General features: G+C 52.6%; 1 protein-coding gene and 1 long non-coding RNA gene across 2 annotated transcripts in view; one reads left to right on the forward strand and one right to left on the reverse strand.

The window, feature by feature from the left end:
• The window catches only part of ASS1 (argininosuccinate synthase 1), a gene marked incomplete at its 5' end in the record, with an annotated part of 56301 nt that extends 33987 nt beyond the window's left edge, over positions 1-22314 (forward strand). Inside the window, 6 exon segments of the mRNA NM_001133340.1 lie at positions 714-798; positions 1392-1456; positions 10336-10467; positions 15889-16045; positions 20604-20669; positions 22039-22314. Of these exon segments, the coding sequence (NP_001126812.1) occupies positions 714-798; positions 1392-1449 (143 nt within the window). The 3' untranslated portion in view covers positions 1450-1456; positions 10336-10467; positions 15889-16045; positions 20604-20669; positions 22039-22314.
• LOC129048026 (uncharacterized) lies at positions 483-22851 on the reverse strand. The gene is made up of 4 exons (XR_008510026.2): positions 22711-22851; positions 21011-21177; positions 2163-2288; positions 483-1062 (listed from the first exon to the last, which is right to left on the reverse strand). It is a non-coding gene; the product is annotated as an uncharacterized LOC129048026 (long non-coding RNA).
• Positions 22852-26020: the final 3169 nt, after the last annotated feature.

Genomic DNA, 26020 nt, shown 5'->3' on the forward strand with positions numbered 1-26020 from the left:
CTCTTGTTAGCCCCAATACATTTATTGCTCATTTCACACCGCTCGAGAAAGTGCCCCTTGCTATTCAAAGTCAACCCCGAACCCACCCACTGCACCCCCCCAACCCCTTCCCTCCTGCCCTCCTGCCACCCCAGACCCAGCTCCTCGGATTCAGGGACGCTGCCGACACCTCGCCTGCTGGAGCGGGTACCGTGTCACCCCCATCAATCAGATGGCTGCGTGTGGGTCTGGGGTACAGGGTCGGGGCTCGGGGTCCGCCTGACAGACGTGGCAGGGTGCTGTGTGTGTGTGTGTGTGTGCGTGAGCGAGTATGTGTGTGCTTGAGCCCAGCCACACCTCGGCCAGGCGGCCCCCGGGTGACTGGTGGGACAGAAGGTGCTCCCGGCGTAAGACAATGGTGGAGCGTGAAATTCAATTAGTTCAGGGCCTGGTTCCAATTTCACAGCCCCTAAATGCAAAAGGGGCAAAGAGAATGGGAGGGTGGGGGAGAGCGTTTTTATTGCATTTTCTCTTTCATTCTGGGGGGCTTTCTCGCCCCTTCTCTCCCTGCAGCAGGCCTCAACCTGCACAGGGCTTTTGAAGGAGTCATTTGGAGTCCATATCTGTCACATCCATTTAAGGCGTTGCGGGAGGAGGGAGAGGGTGGGGTGGCGGGTGCAGGCTCCTCTGCTGAGCGGGGCCCAGAGGCCCACTGCCCTCTCTTCCCACCCTAGGGGTCCCTGTGAAGGTGACCAACGTCAAGGATGGCACCACCCGCCAGACCTCCTTGGAGCTCTTCATGTACCTGAACGAAGTCGCGTGAGTGTCTGCAGCCCTGTCCGGCCTCCTGGGAACCGCTGTCTCGGGCGAGCACGAGCCTGGACCGTTGCAGCTAATGGTTGTGGCTGAGCCTCAGGGGTGCGGAGCACAGGCCGTGTCCCTTCCCCATAGCCACAGAGTTTCCCGGACCAGGGGGACCCATTTGGCAGGAGAGGCTCTGTGGTCCTTAGCCTTGGAAGATAACAACCCCAGGGGGTCTCCTGCCTCCAAGGGGTCATTAGGCCGGGGCTCTCAGGCCCTTGGCTGGATGCGAGGCCAGGATAGAAGGAAAGGGAGCAGTAGTTAGCTCTGGTGCTAAGCAGGGTCCCAGGACACAGGTAACAGAAGGAACAATTTGAACTCACACCTGGGCAATCCCTGCTCTCTCTGGGCCTCAGTTTCCCCACGTGTCCAGTGGGCACCAGGTGCCACCTGGATAGGTGACCCGGCTCAGATGTCCTCTAGAGTCTTAGATCCTGAAATGCTGCCTAATGTGTGGCCTGAGCTGTGCCCACCCTGGGACAGCCCAGCTGGGTGGGTGACTCTGAGCCTTGCGGTAGCGCCTGAGCCTAACGGACCGGTTCTTCCCACAGGGGCAAGCACGGCGTGGGCCGTATTGACATCGTGGAGAACCGCTTCATTGGAATGAAGTCCCGAGGTGAGTCTGCTCAGCCCCCCTCAGGGCCTGCCTCGGGGCCCAACAAACCCAGAGATCCCTGAGACCCTGTCCCATTTGGACGCTACTACCCCCATTCTACGTGGGCGACTTTGGGCACGTCCTTTCACCACACCCCCTGAGACTGCAGTTTCCCTCCTGCCAAGTGGGGATCGTGGGCCCTTTGCCACTGACTTTCAGGGTGTTATGAGAAGAGCTGTCCAAGGGCTGGGAGAGGCCCAGGAGGGCCTGGGGAGTCTCCGAGGAGCAGGGAGGCCAGGGCCAGGCCTGGAGGTCAGGCTGTCTTGTGTCTGGGGCGGGCAGGCCAGGTTTGGAGGCAGACCGTGCAGGCCCGATTTCGTGGTCATTAAGGCCGCATGGAGGCCGCCAGCCAGGCAGGGCCAAAATCCTGCCGGGGGTGGGCGCTGTGGCTGCACAGGCGCTGGGAGCCGGCCAGGGCCTAAGGGCCTGTCCCAGCATCAGGGACGGCTCACGGGCCCTTTTTCCAGGGATGGGGCTGTGCTTCAACATGCAAGCAGTTGAGGCTGAGCTTCGGTGTGACATACCTGCCACCTCGGCTGGCCTCTAGCCTGCCTAGCCTCGTATCCGCCTGTGGCTGGGCCCAGGAGCAGGGCGGTTGGTCCCCAAGCAGGTGCCTCTGTCTTCTCTTAGCAGCCAAAGCCCATGATTCCCTTTGTCAGTCACTCACCATTTCATCTTGACCACATCCTCCTCTCCAGGACTCAGTTTCCCCATTCATACACCAAGGGGATCTCAGCTCCCTGAGGGTCTGCCAGTGTGCGATAAAGCCATGCTGTGTTCTTTCTTGGGGGCCCTAAGAGGGAAAGAGCAAGGTTTCAGCAGTTGGAGTCCCTGAATTGGGCAACTGAATTTTTAATACTGGTGGTGGGGTCAGGGCTCCCCGTTTTGGTAAATGTTCAGATCTCTTTGCTTAGGGTTGATTTGCAAAGATACCACAGCCAAATAACACCTGGCCATGGTATAGTCTCAGCCCCATGTCTCTCAGGCTATTTTTACTAAGATTCTAAAATCCAAAGACAGCCGATCACCCCATGTGGGCCAGAAGAAAAGGGTGGTGGTCCGGAGGGCAGGATGCCTGGTTCTGGTCCCAGGTTTGCCCTGCCTTGCCCAACAACCTTGGACTTGTCATCTATCGCTAGGCCTCAGTTTCCCCAAGTGTAATGCGGTGAGCGCTGGGAGTTGCATCACTCTGGCTCTGACCTGTTTGCATTTACCTGGAAAGACATGGGAGCACGGAAGAGGGAGGCAGGCTTGCCCCTTTCTTGTGGTTTTAGCTCCTTGCTTGCTGTTTGTTATTCAGGAGAAACAACCTAATTGAAGCTCTGGGAAGGCCTTGAGAACAATGTTACTAATTAACTGCTCCTTTTTATCCTGGCTTACCTTTGTCTCTTACCTATATTAACATGTGATTAGATGCCCCTTTGTCGCAGCCTGCCCTTGGGAGCCAGCGTGGTGTGCACCCTCCAGGGAGAGCTGGGAGGGACCTTCAGGAGCCACAGACCATCACCCCATTTACAGATGGGGAAGCCAGGGCTGGGAAGGGGTGGGATAGAGGGCTTGCTTCAAGTCCCAGGCACTTTAGTGGCAGGACCAGGACTGCCATCTGGGCCCAGAGTGGCATGGAGTGGAGGGCTAAGAGCTTAGATTGGAGTTGGACAGATCTGGGTTCAAACTCATGTATGGTGGCAGGAACTGGTACACTGGAAGTGCTCCATAAATAGCCATCAGTCCCCAGGGCATGTGGAATGAGGACAGAAGCAGCCCCCACCCTCTGGGAGCTGTCAGTGTGGCGGGGGTGGGGAGGGTTCCAGTATTGCACTTGTCTTATTATGCCCTTGCCATGCCTGTGGCAGGCATCACCAGTCAATGCTGGCACTATCCTGTTGACTCCAGAGGTATCTCAGGGCTGCTTGCAGGCACTACCAAACGATCAGGATTGGCATACGTGATGAAATGTATTGCCTTCCCTATTGGAAAGATAAGGACTGGCCTGAAGTCACTGTGAAATTGCATCCCGCGAGGTGGGGCGAGTCAAGCAGAGTTGAGCAAAAATGAACTGAAGGAGGTGGTTAGTGATGAAGACCTGGACTGCACTATTCTGAATGTGGAATGGTAGCTGAGAGCATTCCAGGGAGGCCGGACCTTTTTCCCAGAATGGGGGCCTCATCCCCATAGGTCAGAGCCATGAGATCAACAGTCTGTTCTAACCCCCGTGACTCCTTACCACCCACCTGGGGAAAGGTTCCTGGAGCCCAGCCTTCACTCTGCCCTGGTACTTTGTGTGTACTGTTGGAGGCTGTCCCCAATAACACAGAATTTCGTCAGTGTTGTACAAGGAAGAAAATCGGGATGCTGACGGCAAGAACTTGCTGTGTGATCTTAGGCAAGTTTCTCCCTCTGGAACTCCAATTGTCAAGGGGCCAGATGAGGAGGTCGTATCATCTCCCTCTGAATGTCCTCACTTGCCTATTTTCTTGCTTTGGGTTGGGGAGAGAAGAGAAAGTTGCTAGGTAATTTTAGGGTGGTGTCTTGTTTTTATTTCTCTACTCCAAATATTTCATGTGAGAAGGAAAGAGGAGAGACGGTAAATTAGGGCGCTGTGGATTCCCCCATGACAAGGTTTTTATTAAGTGTACAGTAATGAGAGAAGCTGTTAATCGTCAATTATATTGAGGGCAGAACAGAAAGATGCTATTGTCCGCATCTCGGTGTACAAGGGGAAAATGTCATTTGTATTGATTTTACAAAGCTCGTAATTGAAATTCGTCAAGGGCTGATTTTTTCTCTGGGGGGCGGGGGCGGGTAGGGAGTTGGGCAGCACCAGTGCCCCGGGTCTGGGGTGGCCTAGTCAGCGGCGCTCAGGGTCAGGGACAGGGGGCTGGGGAAGCTGCGGCTGGAGTAGCTTTCTCCGTATTGTGGCTGTTCACATGTCATTATCACATTATCTTTTTAACTCTGGAGGGGGGCTAATTAAGTGAAGTAAATGAAATCAGTGGGGAGGAGAAGGGGGGTAAGGCAGGCCGGAGGGAAGCCGAGGGAGGCCGGGAAGGAGCCAGTGCACGTCCTTGTGCTCAGCCTCTCTCTCTCTCTCTCTCCTCTCTGGCCCCAGACTTCTCCAGCCACTCTCCCCTCTCTGCTCTCCTCCCAGCCCTGCCCGTCTCACCTCTGCCTGCCCCCGCCTTGCTCCTCCTCCTTGCCTTCCTTTCCTCCTTCCTCTCTCCCTTTCCTCCTTCCTCTCTCCCTTTCTTCCTCCCTCTCTCCCTTCCCTCCTCCCTCTCTCCCTTCCCTCCTCCCTCTCTCCCTTTCCTCCTCCCTCTCTCCCTTCCCTCCTCCTTCCCCTCTTCCTCCCTTGCCCTTCCCTCTTTGCACATCCTCCTCCCCTTCCCCACTCTCCCCTCCTGTCTCCCTTCCTCCTTACTCCTCCACTTTCTGGCCCAGAAGGAACAAGGGCTGCCACCCACTTGCCCAACGTGCCCACCCACCATCTGGAACATTCCAGATGGAGAATGGAGGGAGACCTGTGAAGCAAAGAGGTTTTTAGCCCCAGAGGCCCACCCAGGATGGGGCCTGCCGGGCACCAGGAGCATAGAGGATGGCTAGAGTCCCACCCTGTCCTGCCTCCCATCACCATGGCAACTGCCTCTCACCTTGGCCCTGGTACCTAAGAAGGGAGCCCTTGGGCTCCAGCCAACCCCCATGCCCCACCTCTTCCAAATCACTTCTTCTACTTCCCCAAAGGACCAGAGCCTTTAGTCCGGGTGCCCTCACCTCCAGCCCAGGCCCCAGCTGAGCTGGCGGATCCCACTCAATTCTGCAAAATTGTTCATTCCGGCTATCCTGGCAGCCTCAGGGACGGACGAGAAGAATTTGAGCCACAGCAGCTGTTTGGTTCCCACCTCTTTCTGCTTGGTCCACTCTCCCCCGAGCCACCCCTGGCCACCCCCAGCTCCTTGCCCTTCTCCCCACTCCCCGCTGCACCCTTCTTGGCAGTAATTATGGTGTGATTGAAGCTGCTCCACAGAGAACTGCTGACACCTCTGTCTTTTTCCTGTAAACACGGGGAGATGAAAATAGACACTTGGAGCTGCTGTGCGTGTCACTCCAAAGATGTCTGTTGTCTCTTCCACGGCAACACAGAGACTCAGCTGTCATTTCCTCCTTCTCTCTGCGCAGCGGTTTGTATGCCAACTGTCAAAAGCCCCAAATCCATAGTCTTTTAGCATCAGGTTTCTGTCACTGTTTTTTTTTTTTTTTCCAGAAGAAACACACAGAAATCATCTCTACCCCCTACCCCTGTGGAGAGGAGAGGGAAGAGCTTTAAAATGCGCGCGTGCGCGTGTCAGCAGCAACCTAAAAACAAGCTTTTTGATCCGTCACAATTAACTTTAACACCTTCAAAGAAAAGGAGCAGGAATATTAATTGCACTGGTGTGTTTCGTGGCTGCAGCCTTTCCCCTTGCCTATGAGCCCTCCGGAGGCTGCCTGGGAGGGCAGCAGCCAGGAAGCCGGTGCTGGGGGCTCAGGAAGAGGAGGGTTCTGCCTGGCCTCTGCCCACCAGACACTCTCTGCTCCCAGTGGCACTGGCCTCATTTTCCTGGGGACACCTGTGATGGGCCAGTAGCTGGAGGACCTTGGGCAAGTCACAGCTCTTCCTTGAGCCCTGAGCCCCAGCTGTGCCCTCCCCTCTCTGGACTGATGGGAGGAGATGCTGTGACCTCGAGTGTTCTCGAGACAAGACTGTCAGTAAGTAGGGCACACCTGGAGGACGCTCTGAACACTTACCTTTGAGGTAGGTCCCAAAGGAAGTTGCAATGTCAGAGCAGCAGGAACTTGCAGCCTTCTTGCTTTCCAGGTGGGTTGCCTGGGTCTGAGAGAGGGGGCTGAGATCGGCCAAAGTCACACAGCAAAGCCAAGCTGGGCACCTTCTGTAAAGGCCAAGCTGGGCACTTTCTGTAAAGCATGGTTGTAGGATTCCTGGTGCCCAGCTCCAGCCCTGCAAATATAGTTTGGACTGCCCCACAGTTGGCCAAACTGAGGACAGAAAAGCAGGGAGGCAGGCCTAGGTGTCTAGGAGTTGAAAATGAGGAGGGCTGCTGCTACCGGCCTGCCCAGGATGGCGCTAATACGACTCTGTGGCCAGTGTAAGGATGGGCTTTGCAAGTTTCTGGAATTTTCCAAAATGTACCCAAACTAATCACTAGAAGGCCTGTTTCCAACCCAATATGTATCAAGTTCTAGTATGTGCCAGGATGGGAGGACCAGCAGGACTTTGTCAGTGTCGTGCTCTTGGTGGCTCTTGGGAAACTGCTTTATTTCTGGTAATAAGGTTTCTAGGCTAATTGAAAACTTGCTCCTTGAACATTATCGTTATATCTGCCATTTTGGAGACAGAGATTTCCTGTTTCTGCACACACTGGTCTTTCTGAACACACTGCTGAACCATTCCCCTTTCTGGTGGCTTTCTTGGTGCTGTCATGTTTGTTTGGGGTCATCACATTTTGTTTCTTTCAGACAGGGTCTTGCTCTGTCACCGAGGCTGTAGTGCAGTGGTACGATCATTACTCACTGCAGCCTCAGCCTCCCGGGCTCCAGCAATCCTCCCACCCAGCATACATCACCACACCCAGCTAATTTACCATTTTTTTTTGTAGAGACGGGGTCTCCCTACATTGCCCGGATTAGTCTTGAACTCCTGGGCTGAAACGATCCTCCCATCTTGGCCTCCCAAGTAGCTGGGACCACAGGCACATGCCACCACACCCAGCTAATTTTTTAAATTTTTTGGTAGAGATGGGGTCTCACTATGTTGCCCAGGCTGGTCTTGAACTCAGCTCAAGCAATCCTCCCGCCTTGGCCTCCCAAAGTTCTGGGATTACAGGTGTGAGCCCCCGCATACCTGGCCTGTGCTAAGTTCTATGTCCCTGTTCTCCAGGCTGTCTATAATGACTTTTCTCAGTCATTCCTCTGTTTCTGCTGCCATCAGCCTTTTTACCTCTTCCTGGTTTGTGGCTCTGAGCTGCTCTGCAGAAAATGATGACGGACCCATTTGAACTGTGTTTACAAGAGTCAAGGTGAGGCCTGAGGAACTCCCGAGGGATTTGAGGGCTTGGACCACTGCATAAACTTGGAGAGAGGCCATTTCCTAATCAGAGGTCACAACTAGATTCAGACGGTGGAGATGCCGAAAGCTGCAGCCCCCACCAATGAAGCCGGACAGGCTCTTTCACAGCACACGATACTGATATTTGCACCTGGTTGCTCTGAGGGGCTTTCACAAGCATGTCACCTGACACCGGTATATCAGGGGTTTACAGATGAGCGAACCAAGCCCCCAGAGAGGTTCCCTTCTGCCCAGGAACACGGAGCCGTGGTGAGAACCAAGCTTTTCCTCCACAGCAACAGCCCGGACTTGGGCTTTTTCTCTCACGCTCTGGTTAGCAGTTGATCACTTTGCCAAAGGCCCTTCGAGGCCACCTGGAGCCGAGATGGGAGACCCGGTGCTGGACCCATTCCCCCTCCATTTGGCTGGGTGGTATTAGGCAAGGCACTCCCTCCCCAGGCCTCAGGTTCTCATTTGTAAAACTGGTGTGTGGGACTAGATTTAAGGTGAGTCCAGAGTTTGCAGAGGGGCCTCTGTTCCTCCCAGCACAGCCTCTGCCATCTCTTCTATATGCTGGGCTTCTGCCGCAGGCTGTTTGAATGTTAGGTTGGCAGCTAACAGTTGGGAGAACACGGTACCGGATTGATCCTAATGCAAGCTCTGACATTTCCGTGATTCTAAGACTTAAAGATCAAAGACTGGAGGAGTTCTCCAAGGAGGAAACTTCTGGTTAGTGCACGAGGGCTCAGCAGACTCAGCCTCCCCAGATCCCCAGTGGGCTTCAGAGTCAAAACCAATATCCTTCATGGTTTGTTTGTTTTAAATTAAAATTGTGGTAAAATACATGTAACATAAAATGAACCATTTTAAAATGCATAAGTGTGCCACTCAACGGCATTAGATCCTTTCCCAGGGCTGTGCCGCTGTCACTACCGTCCACCTCCAGAACATTTTCATTTTGCAAAGCTGAGACTCTGGCCCCATGAAACACTCCCCATTTTCCCTACCCTGGCCCCTGGCAACCACCATTTCTGGCTGTATGATTTTGATGACTCGAGGGACCTCCCATGAGTGGAACATACAGTGTTTGTTTTTGTGCCTGGCCTTTGTCACTTAGCATCACGGCCTTATGTTGATGCTGTGGCATGTGTCAGGATTTCCTTCCTTTTTTTTTTAGACAGAGTCTTGCTTTGTCACCCAGGCTGGAGTGCAGTGGTGTGAAATCAGCTCACTGCAACCTCTGCCTCCCAGGCTCCAGCGATCCTCCTGCCTCAGCCTCCCAAGTAGCTGGGGCTACAGGCATGTACCACCATGCCCGGCTAAATTTTTTTGTATTTTTAGTAGAGACGGGGTTTCACCATGTTGGCCAGGCTGGTCTTGAACTCCTGACCTCAGGTGATCCACCTGCCTCGGCCTCCCAAAGTGCTAGAATTATTACAGGTGTGAGCCACTGCGCCCGGCCCCCTTCCTTAAGGCTGAATAATATTCCATCGTATGGATGGACCGCATTTTGCTTCTTCACTCATCCCTCGATGGACACCTGGGTTGCTTCTGCCTCTTGGCTATTGTGATTAATGCTGCTATGAACATGAGTGTACAAATCCTTTCTGGGTTTTTTTCAAGCAGCAACTGTAGAAAGATGTTAGTAAATTCTCAGGATAACTGAGAACCTGCCCCTTTAGCGATGTAACGTATGGTGGAAGAAAGGAAGCTCTCGGGGTAGAATCCATGGAGATGGGGGAGCTATGGCCCCTGCTCCACCCAGACAGCAGCTGCAGGGCAGGCTTGCCCAAGGCCAGCTCTGAAGTTGATTCGAGAGGTCGCACTCCTGGGGCAAGAGGGGGCCTGGGCTGTGTGCTGTGGGCAGTCCTGCCTCTTGGTGCCCCACTGTCCTCCAATGCAGTAGGAAGGACCTTCCCCCAGACCCAGCTCAGCCCAAGGCCAGGCACTTCTGTGTCACTCGGAGATCATCTGTTCCAAGCAGGTTGTTTTCCAAATGGAGGGACTGGGCCTGAGGTCACAAGAGAGGACTTGAGCAATCCCCTCTCCCCTGACCTTCCACGGTTGGGCCTCCATGGCCAGGTGACTTACAGGGCAGCAGACAGCACTGGTGAGGGACTCGGGGGCCTACATTCAGTTCCCAGCTCCACCTAGAGCAAGTTCCTGCTCCTCTTGGGCTCAGTTTCCCCATCTGTACAGTGGGGTCAGCCTAGGTGATTGCCCAAGCCCTCTGCCACCCCAGTGGCCTCTGGAGAGACCTGGCCGCAGGGGCCCCACGGGCTGAAGGTGGCATGTGTGTACACATGTGTACATGTATGTGCACAGCCGTCCCTCTCCCCTGGCTCCCTGGTGGAAAGGAGGAAGGGATATTTGGGGCTCTGGGCTCTACCGTAGTCGCTTTAATTACAGGCTTTCAACCTCAGGCCGGTGGGCACGCATGGGGAGGGAGGGGTTGCTGCTCCGAAACCCTGTCATTTTCTAGCGTCTGAGGGCCCCTTCAAAGGGGGCATCTAGACATTTTCTCCACAAGCCGCAGAGTGGACTGTCGTGGCCCCAGCATGAACATAATGACAGATGCATTTTGCAGCAAGCTGGGAGTGAATGGGTCCGACTGGCTTGTCTCCTGTCAGACGACTCATTATTATTATTATTATTATTTTTTTTGTCATTTGCTGACAGTTTGGGTTTCATGCGTTTCTCTCTTTTTTTTCCTTTTCCCCCTGCCTGGAAAAATGGCTAGGTATCTACGAGACCCCAGCAGGCACCATCCTTTACCATGCTCATTTAGACATCGAGGCCTTCACCATGGACCGGGAAGTGCGCAAAATCAAACAAGGCCTGGGCTTGAAATTTGCTGAGCTGGTGTATACTGGTGCGTAAGACTATATGGCTGCCCCCTCTAACCGCCCCACAAGGGATCCCAAATCACCATCAGGCTCTTGGGCCTGGCCCTCCCCTCCGTATCAGCACCTTTCTCCCCTGCCACTCACTGCCATCCTCATGTGAGGCCCCAAAAGGTGCAGGCCAAAGGGGGTTGAGGGAAGGTACAGGGCATGAGGGAGCAAGGGGATGCTAGAACCTGCCTTGCCATGGGGTGTGTCCAGGGAGATGTACCGGCTTCCCAAGGTGTCCAGCAGCTTCCACCCCCTACAGTTTGCATGACTCCAGCACGTGCCAGGCACTGGGCACTGTGCGGTGACATGCATCACCCCACATGGTCCTCACAACTTTCCCAGGAGGTCTGCAGCTCCCTGTACACATGAGGAAACTGAGGCTCAGAAGGAAAGCATAAAACCAGAAGTGGCCTAGCTGGGTTTGACCCCCAAGTCAGGCTGTCTCCAGGCAGAACCTGGACCTACTCCATGAACTTGAGGGAGAGGCTCCCCGGACCAGGAACTCAGCCCCAGACCCTAGTACTGCAGGAGCCAGATCTTGACCATGAAACCACCAGGGTGACCGCAGGGCCTGAGCCCTGTCACACACCCAGCCCATGTGTGGAAGGACCGGTGGGTGACATGAGCACCTGGTGGGGGGTATCCCCGTTTTGCAGGTGAGGAGCCTGGGTTTCCATGCCTTGGAATCCAGGCCTCCTGACTCCAAAATCCAACCCTCATGCGGTGTAACAGAGGTCCCCAAACTACAGTCCCTGGGTCAAATCCAGCCTGTCACCTGTTTTGTTCAGCCCATGAGCTAAAAATAGTTTTTACATTTTTTATTTATTTATTTATTTATTTATTTATTTATTTGGGACGGACTTTCGCTCTTGTTGCCCAGGCTGGAGTGCGATGGTACGATCTTGGCTCACTGCAACCTCCGCCTCCCTGATTCAAGCGCTTCTCCTGCCTGAGCCTGTCGAGTGACTGGGATTACAGGCATGCGCCACCATGCCTGGCTAGTTTTTGTATTTTTAGTAGAGACGGGGTTTCACCATGTTGGCCAGGCTGGTCTCGAACTCCTGATCTCAGGTGAGCCGCCCATCTTGGCCTCCCAAAGTGCTGGGATTACAGGCGTGAGCCACTGTGTCTGGCCAGTTTTTACATTTTTAAATGGTTGGGAGGAAAAAATTTTAATGCTATTTCATGAGAAATTATATAAAAGTCGAGTGTTGCCGAGCACGGTGGCTCACGCCGGATGAGGCGGCTGTTTCTGCGTTGTCCGCGGCTCCCCTGGAGCGGCAAGGGTAGGTTGAGCCATTTTGAGAGAGACCGTAGGACCCAAAGAGCCTAAAATACTGACTCTCTGGCCCTTCCCACCCGCCTCCACAACATACACATAGCCCCGATTTGGGGCATTACATTAAACAGCTGCCCTGAGCTGTGGGAGGACAGGCTGCTGCCTGAGGACGACCCTCACATCTTCGGGGGCCTGGACATCAGGGGACCTATGCAAAGTTAGTATTAGTTAATCTAATAGCTACCTGGGTTAAGCTCTCCTCCCCTCGCCTCTTCCCCTCCACTCCCAGATTTTGTTTCCTTTTAAGCCTCCTAATTACTGTAACTCATCTCAGGATTTCAAGAGGGCTCGATGGTTATTGGCTGGCGTTATTTCTCCCTGCCATTGTTCCTGGCAGCTTTGAAGCCGAGTTTCTGCCCCCCTTCCCAGGTACAGACAGGTGCTTAAATACCATTGTCTCCTGCGGGCTTTCCAGCCCGGTGGGATTGCAACCCCGAAAGGAGGATTTTAGTTACAAAGTGAGAGAGTCATTAAGACGTGGCGGAGGAGAGAGCACCTGGCCGGACTGCTCCGGGGCCTCCATGAAGGCTGATCCCACCATGGCTGCAGCCACGGCTGCCACTTATCCTGCCGTCTTGCTGCTAGGCTCTGAGCTGGGCACCTGATGGGGTATTATCTAATATTAGCTGCGCAGAGGTGAAGAAACGGAGGCCCCCAGGTGAAGACACTCGCCCAGGCTCTCCTGGCTGGTGATGGGCAGCTTTGAGCCGGGGACAGGCCAGCTGTAGTGGCCAAGTTCCCAGTTACTCCAACAGATTCCAGGATGCTCGTGATCAAGGGGCGCGGCGGCACAGACAGGGGAACCCTGGGTGTAGGGCACAGTTTGGCTCCTGGCTGCGGTCACGATGCCTCTACACTGGACTGGCTGGGTTGAGTCCCTGTTCTGTCAGCCAGCGACAAGCCCTCTACATCCCAAACTGAGGTAAAATGATTAGGAGACTTAAAAGGAAACAAAACCTCAGAGTGGAGGCGAGGGAGAGTAGGGGCTTCTTCTGGGTAGTTATCACTAATATTAACTTTGCCCTGGTCCTCTGACATCCAGGGCCCCATAAACATCAAGATCGGCCTCGGGCAGCAAGCTGACCCCCACAGCTCAGAGGGCCTATTTGATGCGATTTTCCCCATGAGGAATACAGACATGGTATAGACCAGGGCTTTGCTTGATCACGTTACTTAATTTCCCTAGGCCTCAGTTTTCCCATCTGAAGAGTGGGAATAACAGTTCTACCTGTCTGGTGGGTGAGGACTAAAAGCATGAGTATTTGTGAAGCACCTGGAACAATGTCTGGCAGACGAGTGCTTATTCCAGTGCGTGAAATAACTGCGAGCGCCTGGTGTGGTTTCCCAGTATGGAGGCAGGGCACTTGGAGTCTTGCCTCTGGCTGGGTTAATGGTCTTGAGCAGGGCTGTCTCTTCCTTGAGCCTCAGTTTCCCCTCCTGTCAAATAAAGGGCACCAGGCTGAGGGCACGCCAGGGTCTCTTCCCAGTCCCATGTAGCTCCTGGGTGGAAAGCCCACCATTCTGCTGTAATGCTTGGCTTCCTCAGAGCCCCTGTGGTCTCAGCACAGGTAGGGAGATTGAGGCATGGGAAAGCCCTCCTGCCCCAGCCTCACTCCGAGAGGCCCTAGGTTCTGTGACCACTGCCACCCTGCATCTGTGTGTCTGTATGTGGCTGGCTGGCTCCCTCTCCTCTCCCACCATTCCCAAATTTCCTGGTCTGGCTGTGTGAGCTTCAGGCAGACTGTCTCCAGGAGTGGCAACCACGGTTAGCCTGGCAGGACCCCAGCTTCAGGACCCTGGCAGGGCCCAGTGGAGCATCTCTTCTAGGGGGTATAGCTCACCTCTTCTCCCCTCACCTCCATTTCTTCAGCAATAAAATGGGTATAATGTGCAACTCACACAGAATTGCTCCAGTTAGAAAGGATCGCGTGTGTTTGGCTGGGCCTAGCAGCACGGGGGAGGGGGGAGGGGTCCCTCTCCAGCTCAGCCCTAAGCCCCACCCACAGTGATCTGCAGGTCTGGGGGATGCAGGGTCTCCCCCAATGCAGCTTATGCCAGGGTCGCTGTCCCCCAACCCAGGCTGGGTCCGCTGGGAAAAGAAATCTGAGCAGAAGACCCCCGTGGGGCAGAGGTAGAAAATTCTGAGATAAAGCCCAGGTCAGTTGCTCCCACAGAGATCTCTGTCCTATCTCTGGCTCCATCTCCTGCCCGTCTTCTGGCCTGGAAACTTAATGGGCTAATTATCGCAGCTCCGTCAGAAAGATGGCCAAGCCCTGGACACCAGGGCATGGGGGGCTGGGAGAACATCAGTGGCCCCCTCCACAAGGGTCTCGGGATGTGTTGGAAAAAGCCCTGGGCCAGAGTTAGGAGTGCTTCGTCAGACCTGGGCTCTTCCACAATCTTGCTGTGTGGCCTTGGACAGGCTCTTTCCCTCTCTGGGCCTCTCTCCCTGTGTACAGTGAGGGCTGGCACAGAGCATGGTGTTCAAACTGCAAATGCAAAACACTCTGCGCTCTGTGCATTCCCTCACTGCATCCACACAACCTCTGGTTAGTAATGTTTTCTCACTGTGCAAATGAGGAAACCGAGGCACAGGGAAGTTACATCACTTGTCCAGGTGTGGCTGGGATGTGGACTCAAAGGGTGGGACACTGGAGAGCAAGGACTCAACCTCCACTCTCTATGCTTGGCCCTCTCCCGCCTCTGCAAGCCCCAGGACCCCATCCCAGAGGCCTGTCCCCTTTCCCACGGAGGGCCTCAGCAGGTGCCCCTAGGGGCCTGGGCCTCCCACAATAGCCGCAGCCCCTGGGCTGACCCAGCCCTTTATCAGGGCAGGAGATCATGCGCCATCTGGCCCCGCAGCTGCCCAGGTGGGCTCACCTTCCAGGCTCCATTTCAGGAAACTCTAGCCTTGCCCTGTCCCTCCCCCCGCCATGGCCTGCCTGCCTGCCCCTTGGTCCCAGCCTCCATCAGCAGAGGCTAGAGAGAGGCCTGGGGCAGACTGCGGTCTGAGCGCTACCCCTCCCTGGCCTTTAGGGCTCTGGGGGAGAGGGGAGGGAACATGTTTCTCAGGCACCTCCTGCCCCCACCTACACACCAAGGGATGTTTCAGCCATAGAGAAAGCTCCAGGTTTATCATAGGAAGCAGAGTTGTTACAACTTGGGCCAACACAAGTCAAATGGAGGCTCCCCACTTCCAGCCTGTGTGATCCTGGAGAAGTTTCTTAACTTCTCTGAGTCTCCCTTCCTCACCCAGAAAGGGGAGAGGCTAAGAGAGTTTCTCTCAGAGTGCTGTCTATGAGGATTCAGGGAGCTAGCCCAGATCAAAGCCTGAGCGCAGTGCTGCTTATCTATGCAGAAATATTCTATCTGCCCAGGAAAACAGTAGCAGGTGCAGAAAACAGCTCACTGATTCCAAGGGGCCTGCCCACCCCAAGGGGTGGGCTCCGGCCAGGACTCCAGTTCACAGTAGCCTCTAAGGCTGGTGCTGCTCAGGGCTAGGGGATCCACATGAAATATTACTGTGACATCCCCACTCAACAGATAGGGAAACAGAGGCATAGAGAGAGGAAGGCTATGCATGGCCATGGTCTGAACCACCACCCAGCTGCCTGCACTGGACACCCATATCACCAAGCCCCAAGCAGCACGTGCCTCTGAGTCCTGTCTGAGGTCTTCTGCCTCCCCCGGAAGATTAAACCCTCCATTGGGCCAGGGATGGGGTCCCTTTACCACTGTGTCCCAGTTGCTGGCCTGTGGCACTTCCTGAATGCCTATGGTGTGAAGCAGTGGGTCACTTTCCTCCTCCTGACCCTTAGGGAAATGACCTAGGTGGTCACCTCCTTACCCACAGGCCCTTTGCAAGGTTAGAGGGCAGGGCTATGAAAGCATGGTCCTCAACTCAGCCACTGGCAAGTGCACATTGTGCCAGACTCACGGGAGGCAGTCATGGTCTGCATGGCGGGGTAAACCATGGGGCACCCTTCCTGTGCTCCAGGTCTCCGTGTATCCTCGCGGTGCAGGAGGCCTCCCTAGTGGTATCCCGTTTTCCTCCCCGTAGGTTTCTGGCACAGCCCTGAGTGTGAATTTGTCCGCCACTGCATCACCAAGTCCCAGGAGCGAGTGGAAGGGAAAGTGCAGGTGTCCGTCCTCAAGGGCCAGGTGTACATCCTTGGCCGGGAGTCCCCACTGTCTCTCTACAACGAGGAGCTGGTGAGGTAGGTGCCCCACACCTCATTCTGACCCCCACTTGGGCACGGAGCCTATCTTTTGACTGGATCCTCAAGACACCTGTGCCTGAGCACATGTCAGGCATCATGCAGAGCACAGAGCGATGGTCACAGAGGATACAGACACCACTATGCTCCCGTGGAACTTACAGGCTAGCTGGGAGAAAGGCATGGATCAAACAATCACCAGAATGTAGAATTAGACAAGGTTACAGAATGTAGAATTAGCAGCAGGCTGTGAGGAATGCAGGATAGTCCGGCTGGGTATAATAACTGGGATTGGCTAGGAGGCGTGGTGCATGCCTGTAATTTCAGCTACTCAGGAGGCCGAGGTGGGAGGATTGCTTGAGCCCAGGAGTTCAAGACCAGCCTGGGCAACATAGAAAGACCTTGTCTCAAAAAAAAAAAATATATATATATATATGTGTGTGTATATATATACACACACATATATATATGTGTGTATATATATATGTGTATATATATATACACACACATATATATATGTGTGTGTATATATATATGTGTATATATATATACACACACATATATATATATAAAAAATAATTGGGGTTGTGGAGAAGCTCCTTTGCTATTCAAACAATAGCAGAAGGAGTTAACAGGTGAATGGGGGGAGGGGTGGAAGGGCAAAAGAGGCCGGGGGAAGGAGCTGAAGCTAGATCTTAAAGGGAAGGGCAAGATCAGATCTGTCCATTTAGAGGGTCCTCCTGGCTGCTCTGGAGAACGGATTTGAGTAGGTGGGAGGTGGAAGGGCACCTGTGGAAATGCAGTAGCTTGGACCATGCTGATGATTCCCGGACTAGATAGCAGCAGGCGAATGTGACACATATCTAGGAGGAGGGATTGAAATGACTTGGATGTGGAGGGAGATGGAGGGTCCAGAATCACCCTGGTGTCTGGGGTCATAAGCAGCTGGGTGCAGTCCCTGGGTTGAGGAAATGCTCTTGAGGAAGGATCTTGTATTTGGATTTAGGTGTCATGAGCATGGGTTTCTTTTGAGATAGCTGGGAAAACTAACTGGAAGGCCGTCGGACACTTGGGTGTAGAGTTGAGGAGAACCCAGGCTGAAGATCCTGGAGCATCATAGGCATTTTGATGTTCTCTGAAGCCCTGGGCCAAGAGAGACTGCCTAGGGGAAAGTGTGGAGTGAGACAAGAAGGGAACTAGTCAGGCAAGATGGCACACACCTGTAATCCCAACTCTTTGGGAGGCCAAGGCAGGAGGATCGCTTGAGGCCAGGAGTTCAAGACCAGCCTGGGCAACACAGTGAGACCTCATCTCTACTAAGAATAAAAGAATTAGCTAAGCATGGTGGCATGTGCTTGTGGTCCCAACTACTTGGGAGGCTGAGGTGGGAGCGTCTCTTGAGCCTGGGAGATCAAGGGCGCACTGAGCCATGATCATGCCACTGCACTCCAGCCTGGGCAACAGAGCAAAACGCTGTCTCAAAAAGTAAATACATAAAATATTAGCCAGGCGTGGTGGCATGCACCTGTAGTCCCAGCTACTCAGGAGACTGAGGCAGGAGGATCACTTGAGGCCAGGAGTTGGAGGCTGCAGTGAGCCAGGATCGCACCGCTGCACTCTAACCTTAGTAACAAAGCTAGGCACTGTCTCTTAAAAAAAAAAAGGAAACACAAGTGGAACCATGAGGAGATTTCTCATTGACGGACCAGGCAGAAGGTGGCCAAGGAGGAGCCCCTGGAGGGGCAGGAGGGTCCTGGTGAGCCAGGGCAAAGGTGGCAGGTAACGAATGGCCACTCCTGTGTCCGCCCAGTGGATGAGAGTGACCTGCACCAAGGGACGAGGTGTCACCTCCAGAGGTCACCTGGCCAAACTAGAGATGGGGCAGGCCCCTGTGGGACAGTCAGTCCCCACTAGACGTGGGTTCCCTAAGGCCCAGCTTAGCTCAGGCTAAGGCCAGCCCCTCCCTCCTGGAGGCTGGTTGGGAATTAAAGTACGAGTCTTGTTTGGCAGTCAATATTATTTTTTTCTTTCCCTTCTCCTTGCCATGTTGAGTTTCTCCCTTCTTCAATCTTTCTAAACACTTTATAAGCCATAAATACAACTGAGTCAGTTTAGATCAGTCGGGGTAAATGTCAAATTATCTTCTCTCTTTCTCTCTCTGGCTCTTTCTTCCCTCCCCCTCCAAATCAACAGCCTCTAATAATCTGTCCAACCCTTCATTAAGCCTTACAGTCTCGCTCAGGGAGATTAAATGAATAAAGTAAAAAGGGAAAGGGGAAAAAAAGAGAGAAAAGCAGGAGCATTTATTCTCACTGTGTCTCCGACCATTTCCCTTTTCTTTTTGATTTCTACATCGCTGACTTGAAAGCCCTTGAGTGACAGCGTCACAGGGACCAGCGAGGAAGCCGTGAGAGGTAGCAGAACTGGAAATGCCGCGGCACAGTAGGTAGAAAGTAACGTAATTATAGAGCAGGTCAGAGCCACTCGAATGAGCAAAAATAAAAGCACAGAGGTTTTCTGTAGACCGTCAGGGGAGGTAAAAAAAAAAAAAAAAAAAAAATCATTGTAAACTCTTTTTCCACCTCCCCCCTCACTTCAAACCACAATTTTAAAAAGAGGTTTTTTAGTTCCTGAGAAACCCCTCTTGGAACTCCCAGCAGCCTCGTGGGACAAGTTTGTCCCTGGATGTATGTGGGCCCTCTTTGCAGGGGCTGCCAGGGCAGTTGGGAAGTTCCCACCTTGGGGAACGGGATGGGGAGAGTTTGTTGTGACTTGTGAGAGATGGAGGTGAAGGGACAGATGGACACCGAGGTAAGGGGATTCTGTGTCCTACGTGCTCCCTGGGCTGAGTATAGGGGCCAGCGGGTCTGAGGCTCGGTTTCTAAAACAAGGTCTGTTAAAGGGATCTGAGGAGCTTGGTGGTCTAGTTTGGTCTAGCTCTTCCTAAGCACTGACTCTGCACAGAAAGGGGTGGCCAGCAAAAGTCTGGCATCTCCTCCTCTTCCAGGGAATGCAAGCTCCTGGTGGCTTCAGTGCCTGAGCCCTGGAGGGGCCGTGGAGGTGCAGACGAAGGGAGACCAAGGACGTACAGGAGCATGGGAGTGACTTTGCAGAGAGTTCCACGCACCCACCGGCTTTAAGGCCTGGTGAAGGTCAGGGCCCGGGTCCTGAACAAGTCACTGGGGCCAGGCAGATGCAGAGACCTCATTTGTTCTTGTAAAAAGTCCACAGTCTACAAAGAACCAGTCAGAGGTCCAGCCTCAGGGTCTCAAAGCAGCAGATCCTCCTGCCTCCCAACACCGACCCCCACCCCCAACCCCTACCTTGAGAACCTTGAGTCAGCTTTGTCCCAAGGCTGGAATTCTGCAGACAAGGGACTGATTCAGAGCAGGACATGACAAGGGACCCCATCCTCTCAGAGGCTCAGAGGCTGGCCTTGTAGAGTAGGAGGCATCTGAGTCCACGTGCCCTAAGTGCTTAGCACAACCATAATTAATGAAGGCAATGGGTGATTGATTGCTTAGGTCTGGCCCCTCCCTGTGGACACCACTCTTGCTCTTCCTTCCTCGGCACCTGGCCCGGCACCTGGCAGGCAGCAAGGGCTTAATAAATGCCTGAACAAATGAATGAGTGAATGAATAGTGTTAGTACTAGTGGGTGCTCACCATGTGCCAGGCACCAGCTACATTATTTCATGTGGGGCCAAATGTGATGCTGAGAGCTAACTACCGTCACGCATTTCACAAGTGCAAGGCCGAGGCTCCGAGTGCAGGAATACTTGCCTGGGCTCTCTGGTGGCAGGTGGCGGAGCCAGGACGCAAACCCCAGTCGGCCGGCTGGAGTGACTGCCATGGTTAGGAAGGTTGGGAGGAGCAGCTAAGGGTGGAGAGCCCCAAAGCAGAAGGCTGGTGGAGTCTGGGAGGTGGAAACTGTAGAGAGGTAAAATCTGCTCTGCTGAGTACAGCGGCAGTCAACCCAGCATTTTCCATGACACACTGGCGGTGGATGCCCAGGTTTCAGGATGGATTAGGTAAGGTCTAACTGGTTGGACACATGAGGGGAAAGGTGACTTGGTGGGCCAATCTTGCTGTGAATGCTGGAGGCCTCCCTGCAGCTTGCGAAATGCCTTTGTGCTATTGCAATTCACGCCCTAAGGCCTCCTGAGCCTTCAGGTCACTGGATGCCATCCACACAGTCCCAAGGGCACAGCTGGCTTGGACGAGTTATCCATTTACAGACAGAGTGCTCTGGTTGGTGGGATTTCATAGGGCTAGTTCTGGGGTGGCTGCTCCTAGCCTCCTGCCACATTGTTTAGCAGGGAAGAGGCTGCTGTGTGCTCCACTAGGGCTCTCCAACCTTTGGGTTGGTGCCTGGCCCAGAACAGGGTTCCCTGAGTTGTACAGAAATTCAATGGAAAGCTGACGTGCAGGGAGGGTTTGGACCCACACGGGAAATGCCCTGGCATCTGGGAGGTGGGGCTGCTTCTGGCCCCAGCAATCCTCCCTTCAAGCAGAGGCCAGGGCCAGGCTGAGCTGACAAGCTTCTACTCTCCCTGCAGCATGAACGTGCAGGGTGATTATGAGCCAACTGATGCCACCGGGTTCATCAACATCAATTCCCTCAGGTGAGAAGCTCAGGGCCCTGATGGGCCTTCAGAGCCCCCAGGTGTAAAGGGTAGGCTTTGATGGGACCTTGACTGCTGCCCTGCCCTGCCCTGCCCTAGACAAACCTCACTTTCCTGTCCATCTGCCCATAGCATCCTCAGAGGCATGCTTTGATAGCCGACAGCAACAGAGGGTCCTAGGCATTGGGGTCCTAGGTTCCTGTGTCCCACCCGGTGCCTCTGATACTTGCCCTCCCCTCCCCCTAAGCCACAGGGACTCCATTATGAGCTCCTTTGCAGGGCAGGTTAAATAAGGAAACAGCGTAGAGGTGGAGAGAAGCCTTTGTTTTCTGTCATCATACCTGAGCTGTAGGTCTAGCTGGAAGCCATCCTAGCCAAGTGGATCTCCATGGCCCAGGAGGGTGGTGCACGTCATCTGAAGTCACTCAGACCTTTGATCCTCTGTGAGTCACCAGTAAGGGTGTCAGCTGTACCTGCCTCACAGATGCAGTGAAGGTTCAATATGAGCCTGTGGAAATCAAGCATGCGGCTCAGGCTTAGACCCTGGCATGCAGAAGAGCCAGGGGCAGTGCCAGCAGCAAGCACTCTCAGCCCAGGGCTGGTGTGCTCAAGGGCAAACAGGGTCGTTTGTCACCAGCAGCTAACATAGACTAAACTGCTCTGGGGCACTCTCCTAGGATGTCTCATTTAATTCTTACACAAAATTTGCAACTCCCTGGAAACAGGCTGAGTGGTTAAGTAACTTTCCAAGGGTCACACAGGTAGGAGGTGGTGGAGCTGAGTCCGGAGGGCCTATCCTGCTGTGGGTTCTCCATCACCAGCTCCCTTCTCATGGGGATTGGAATCTAGAAGAAGATGCAAGTCTGTCTCCTCTTGCTAAAAACATGCCCTGGGCACAGAGCCACCATTTTCTCCCAGAGCCAGTCTCTTGTCCCTGGAGGCACCTCATGCCCCGAGAGATGTTGAATCCCGCCCATCTGCCCAGGGTCCTCTCCCTTCCCCTCTGTCACCTCCACCTCCCCTGCCTCCTGCGCCCTCTGTTTGTATTTTATGACTCTATAAACCCTTTTAAATGGCCCAGAACAAACAGGGCTTACATAATGGCCTCTTCATTTCTCCTATTGCCAGTTAAACGCTTTGTCTTCAACAATGACAAACAATGTTTTCCCCCTAAGATAAATTAATTACATTATCCTGATTGGAGGGCAGGAGGGGCCAGGGCGGGAGAGAGAATAGAAAAAAAGGCAACTTCACACACATCTTAACAAACAGCTGCCCCAGCCACCCCAGTTCTGCCTGAATTAATTGAACCCAGTGTGTGTTGTTATTGTTAATTTACATTTTTCTTTGTTTTGAATCTGGTTTACAGGCTGAAGGAATATCATCGTCTCCAGAGCAAGGTCACTGCCAAATAGACCCCTGTACAATGAGGAGCTGGGGCCTCCTCAATTTGCAGATCCCCCAAGTACAGGCGCTAATTGTTGTGATAATTTGTAATTGTGACTTGTTCTCCCCGGCTGGCAGCGTAGTGGGGCTGCCAGGCCCCAGCTTTGTTCCCTGGTCCCCCTGAAGCCTGCAAACGTTGTCATTGAAGGGAAGGGTGGGGGGCAGCTGCGGTGGGGAGCTATAAAATGACAATTAAAAGATACACTAGTCTTTTGTTTCTTTATTTCTACCGTGTGTGTGTGTGTGTGTGTGTGTGTGTGTAGTTAATTATGGTTTTCTTAGGCCAATCTTTGTGTTTTCGGACCTAAGTGCTGCCGAAGGCCGCCATTTGCCAGACAGCCTGTTAATCTGGCAGTCGACCCCTCTCCAGCAAAAACTAGGAATCCAGAAGTGCCGCCTGGGTCAGATCCTAGCCAGCAGCCTGGGAATCTGTCACCAACTGTGGTCCTGTGGCAAATGTCAGGAAACCAAATAAAATTTAGGGGATGCCCTTTGGGGACATCAACGCACAGCCCTTTCTCTGGAGCTCACCTTTACTCACAGCCCACAGGGAGCTTCTATAGAGGGCGGCCATGAGTGACCCTAGGACACTTACCACAGCTGCATGGCCTAAAGCGGCCTAAATCATGAAGCAGGAGGGAGAGGCCTGAGCAGAGAGGAGAAAAGAGCAAGCCCGGAACTTGGCAGCACTTCTCACGGTCCACAAACCAGGCCCCAAAGCACCCATATTTGTAGTGTGGCCCCCGCCCCCCCGCCTTGGTCATATCTGATTGGACCGTGGATGGACACCTGACTCGAACTGGCCAATCAGCACGCCCAGGAATTGGGCTTTGGCACGTGGCCGGAAGTGAGGGCATGTAACACAGGCACTCACCGCTGGGATGCTGTGGACCTGGGGCACAGAGCAGGTGTAGAAGGAAAGGAGAGGGAAGGGATGGGAAGAGAGGGTCATGGTATTGGCATCAGTATTTCTATACTGGTGCTTCATGAAAGCTGGTGGCATCTCTTGGCCTGGTTTCCCTGACACCTGATATCATAACGAATTCAGGACTCCAGCTCAGTGAGAGAGTTGCTGCTCCTTGCAACCAAAAGCATCTTCACTGGGAAGACTTGAGTGCCACTTGCTCTGTGCATTGTCCTGGTTCTGAACTCAGAACCTGACCTCAGGGATCGCCTCGCCACTCCGCTGCCTGTGTCCATGAGGGTTTCTCGCAAAAGAAGTTTTACCTTTAAAACTTATTTTCCTCTGATTATTAATGTCCGTGGTAATAATAAATGACTCAATATTAGCTTTGTGCCAAACACTTCGCTACACACTTTATTCACATTATCTCACTGAGTCTTCAAAACCACACTTGGAAGTGGACACTTTCATCTCCATTATGTAGAGGTAGCAACGAAGCTGCAGATAAATTGACTTGCCAAAAGCCACTCAGCTAGCAAGTGACAGAACCAAGAACCAAACCCCGGCCTGGCTGAGTCCCCAAATCTTGTGCGTTTGTCTTTTTGTTGTTGTTGTTAAGATCGTCTCCAGAGCAAGGTCACTGCCAAATAGACCCCTGTACAATGAGGAGCTGGGGCCTCCTCAATTTGCAGATCCCCCAAGTACAGGCGCCAATTGTTGTGATTATTTGTAACTGTGACTTGTTCTCCCCGGCTGGCAGCGTAGTGGGGCTGCCAGGCCCCAGCTTTGTTCCCTGGTCCCCCTGAAGCCTGCAAATGTTGTCATCGAAGGGAAGAGTGGGGGAGCAGCTGCGGTGGGGAGCTATGAAATGACAATTAAAAGATACACTAGTCTCTTAAGATGGTGACAGAGTCTTGCTCTGTCACCCTTTGTTGTTGTTGTTGTTAAGATGGAGTCTTGCTCTGTCACCCAGGCTGGAATGCAGTGGCACAATCTCGGCTCAGTGCAACTTCCGCCTCCCAGGTTCAAGAGATTCTCCTGCCTCAGCCTTCTGAGTAGCTGGGATTGCAGATGCCCACCACCACGCCTGGCTAATTTTTGTATTTTTGGTAGAGACGGGGTTTCACCATGTTGGTCAGGCTGGTCTCGAACTCCTGATGTCAGGTGATTCACCCACCTCCGGCCTCCCAGAGTGCTGGGATTACAGGCGTGAGCCACTGCACCTGGCCATTATGTCTTTAACCATAGTGATAAGCTGCGTCTTTAAGAAAAGAAATAACTAGCCAGGCACGGTGGCTCGCCCCTTTAATCCCAAAACTTTGGGAGGCTGAAGCAGGTGGATCACGAGGTCACGAGTTCAAGACTAGCCAGTTTGAGACCAGCCTGGCCTCGGCCTCCCAGAGTGCTGGGATTATAGGCATAAGCCACCACGCCCAGCCACATTTGGTATATTATCAGTCATATTTTGTCTTTTTCTTTTCTTTTTTTGTTTTTTGGCTAAACATCCTATAATCCACTATATTTTTTCCTATGCTTACAATATTTTTGTAGTTATTTAGGCTAAAGTATAAATGCTTTATATTTTATAGTTTTAAATGTATACCTTACACTTTAAAGTATAAACTTTAGCCGGGCATGGTGGCTCACGCCTGTAATCCCAACACTTTGGGAGGCTGAGGCGGGCGGATCACAAGGTCAGGAGATCGAGACTGTCCTGGCCAGCAAGGTGAAACCCCGTCTGTACGAAAAATACAAAAAATTAGCCGGACGTGGTGGCGGGCGCCTGTAGTCCCAGCTACTCAGGAGGCTGAGGCAGGAGAATGGTGTAAACCCAGGAGGCAGAGCTTGCAGTGAGCCGAGACTGCGCCACTGCACTCCAGCCTGGGTGATAGAGTGAGACTCCGTCTCAAAAAATAAAAAAATAAAAAATAATAATAAAGTATAAACTTTATATATTTATGCTTTAATGTATATACTTTGCACCCTATTTTTAAAATTTTAACATATCATAAATGCTTTCCTATAACATTAAAAACTCAATCCTTAAGCCTGGGCGCAGTGGTTCATGCCTATAATCCCAGCACTTTGGGAGTCCGAGGTGGGTGGATTGCTTGAGTGCAGGAGTTTAAGACCAGCCTGACCAACATAGCGAGACCTCATCTCCATAAAATAAATAAATAAATAAATTTTTAAAACTCCTTAAACATTTTCAGCAATTACATAATATTTCGTTACATTGATACTCCCTAACTTAACCTTTTCCCATTTATATATTTAGTTCTTTCCATATTCTAAATTATTTTTCTGCCTTTTGTTGAATTTAGATAGAGTCTCACTATGTTGCCCAGGCTGGTCTCAAACTCCTGGGCTCAAATGATTCACCTGCCTCAGCCTTCCAAAGTGCTGGGATTACAGGCATGAGCCACCATGCTCAGCCCTTTTGTTGAATTTAATGGAATGTTTTTAATAATTGGTTATTAGCTATACTTAATTATTAGTTATTTCTTTTTTAGTGGCCTCTCTGAGAGTTATTTTATACATCTTTAACTTACCACAGCCTACCTTCAGTTAATAGTATGCCACCTCGAGTGTAACATAACAACTTTGTAACAGTACGAGCCTAGAACATTTCACTTTATGCTTTTGTTGTCATAGATATGCTACAAAATCCCATAATACATTGCTATTATTTTTGCTTTAGACAGTCAAATATCACTTTTAAAAGATTAAAAATAAAAATTAAAAATTAAAAAAATTTTTAAAAGATGAAAAATAATGGTGGGCCATGCCTATAATCCTAGCACTTTGGGAGGCTAAGGTAGGAGGATTGCTTAAGCCCAGGGATTCAAGACCAGCCTGGGCAACATAGGGAGACCCCCATCTTTACAAAAAATTTTAAAATTAGCCAAGTGTGGTAGCACATGCCTGTGGTTCCAGCTACTCAGGAGACTGAGGTGGGAGGATCCCATGAGTCTGGGAGGTAGAGACTGCAGTGAGGTGT

Source organism: Pongo abelii, chromosome 13 (assembly GCF_028885655.2).
Source record: "Pongo abelii isolate AG06213 chromosome 13, NHGRI_mPonAbe1-v2.0_pri, whole genome shotgun sequence".
Classification (NCBI taxonomy): Eukaryota; Metazoa; Chordata; class Mammalia; order Primates; family Hominidae; genus Pongo; species Pongo abelii.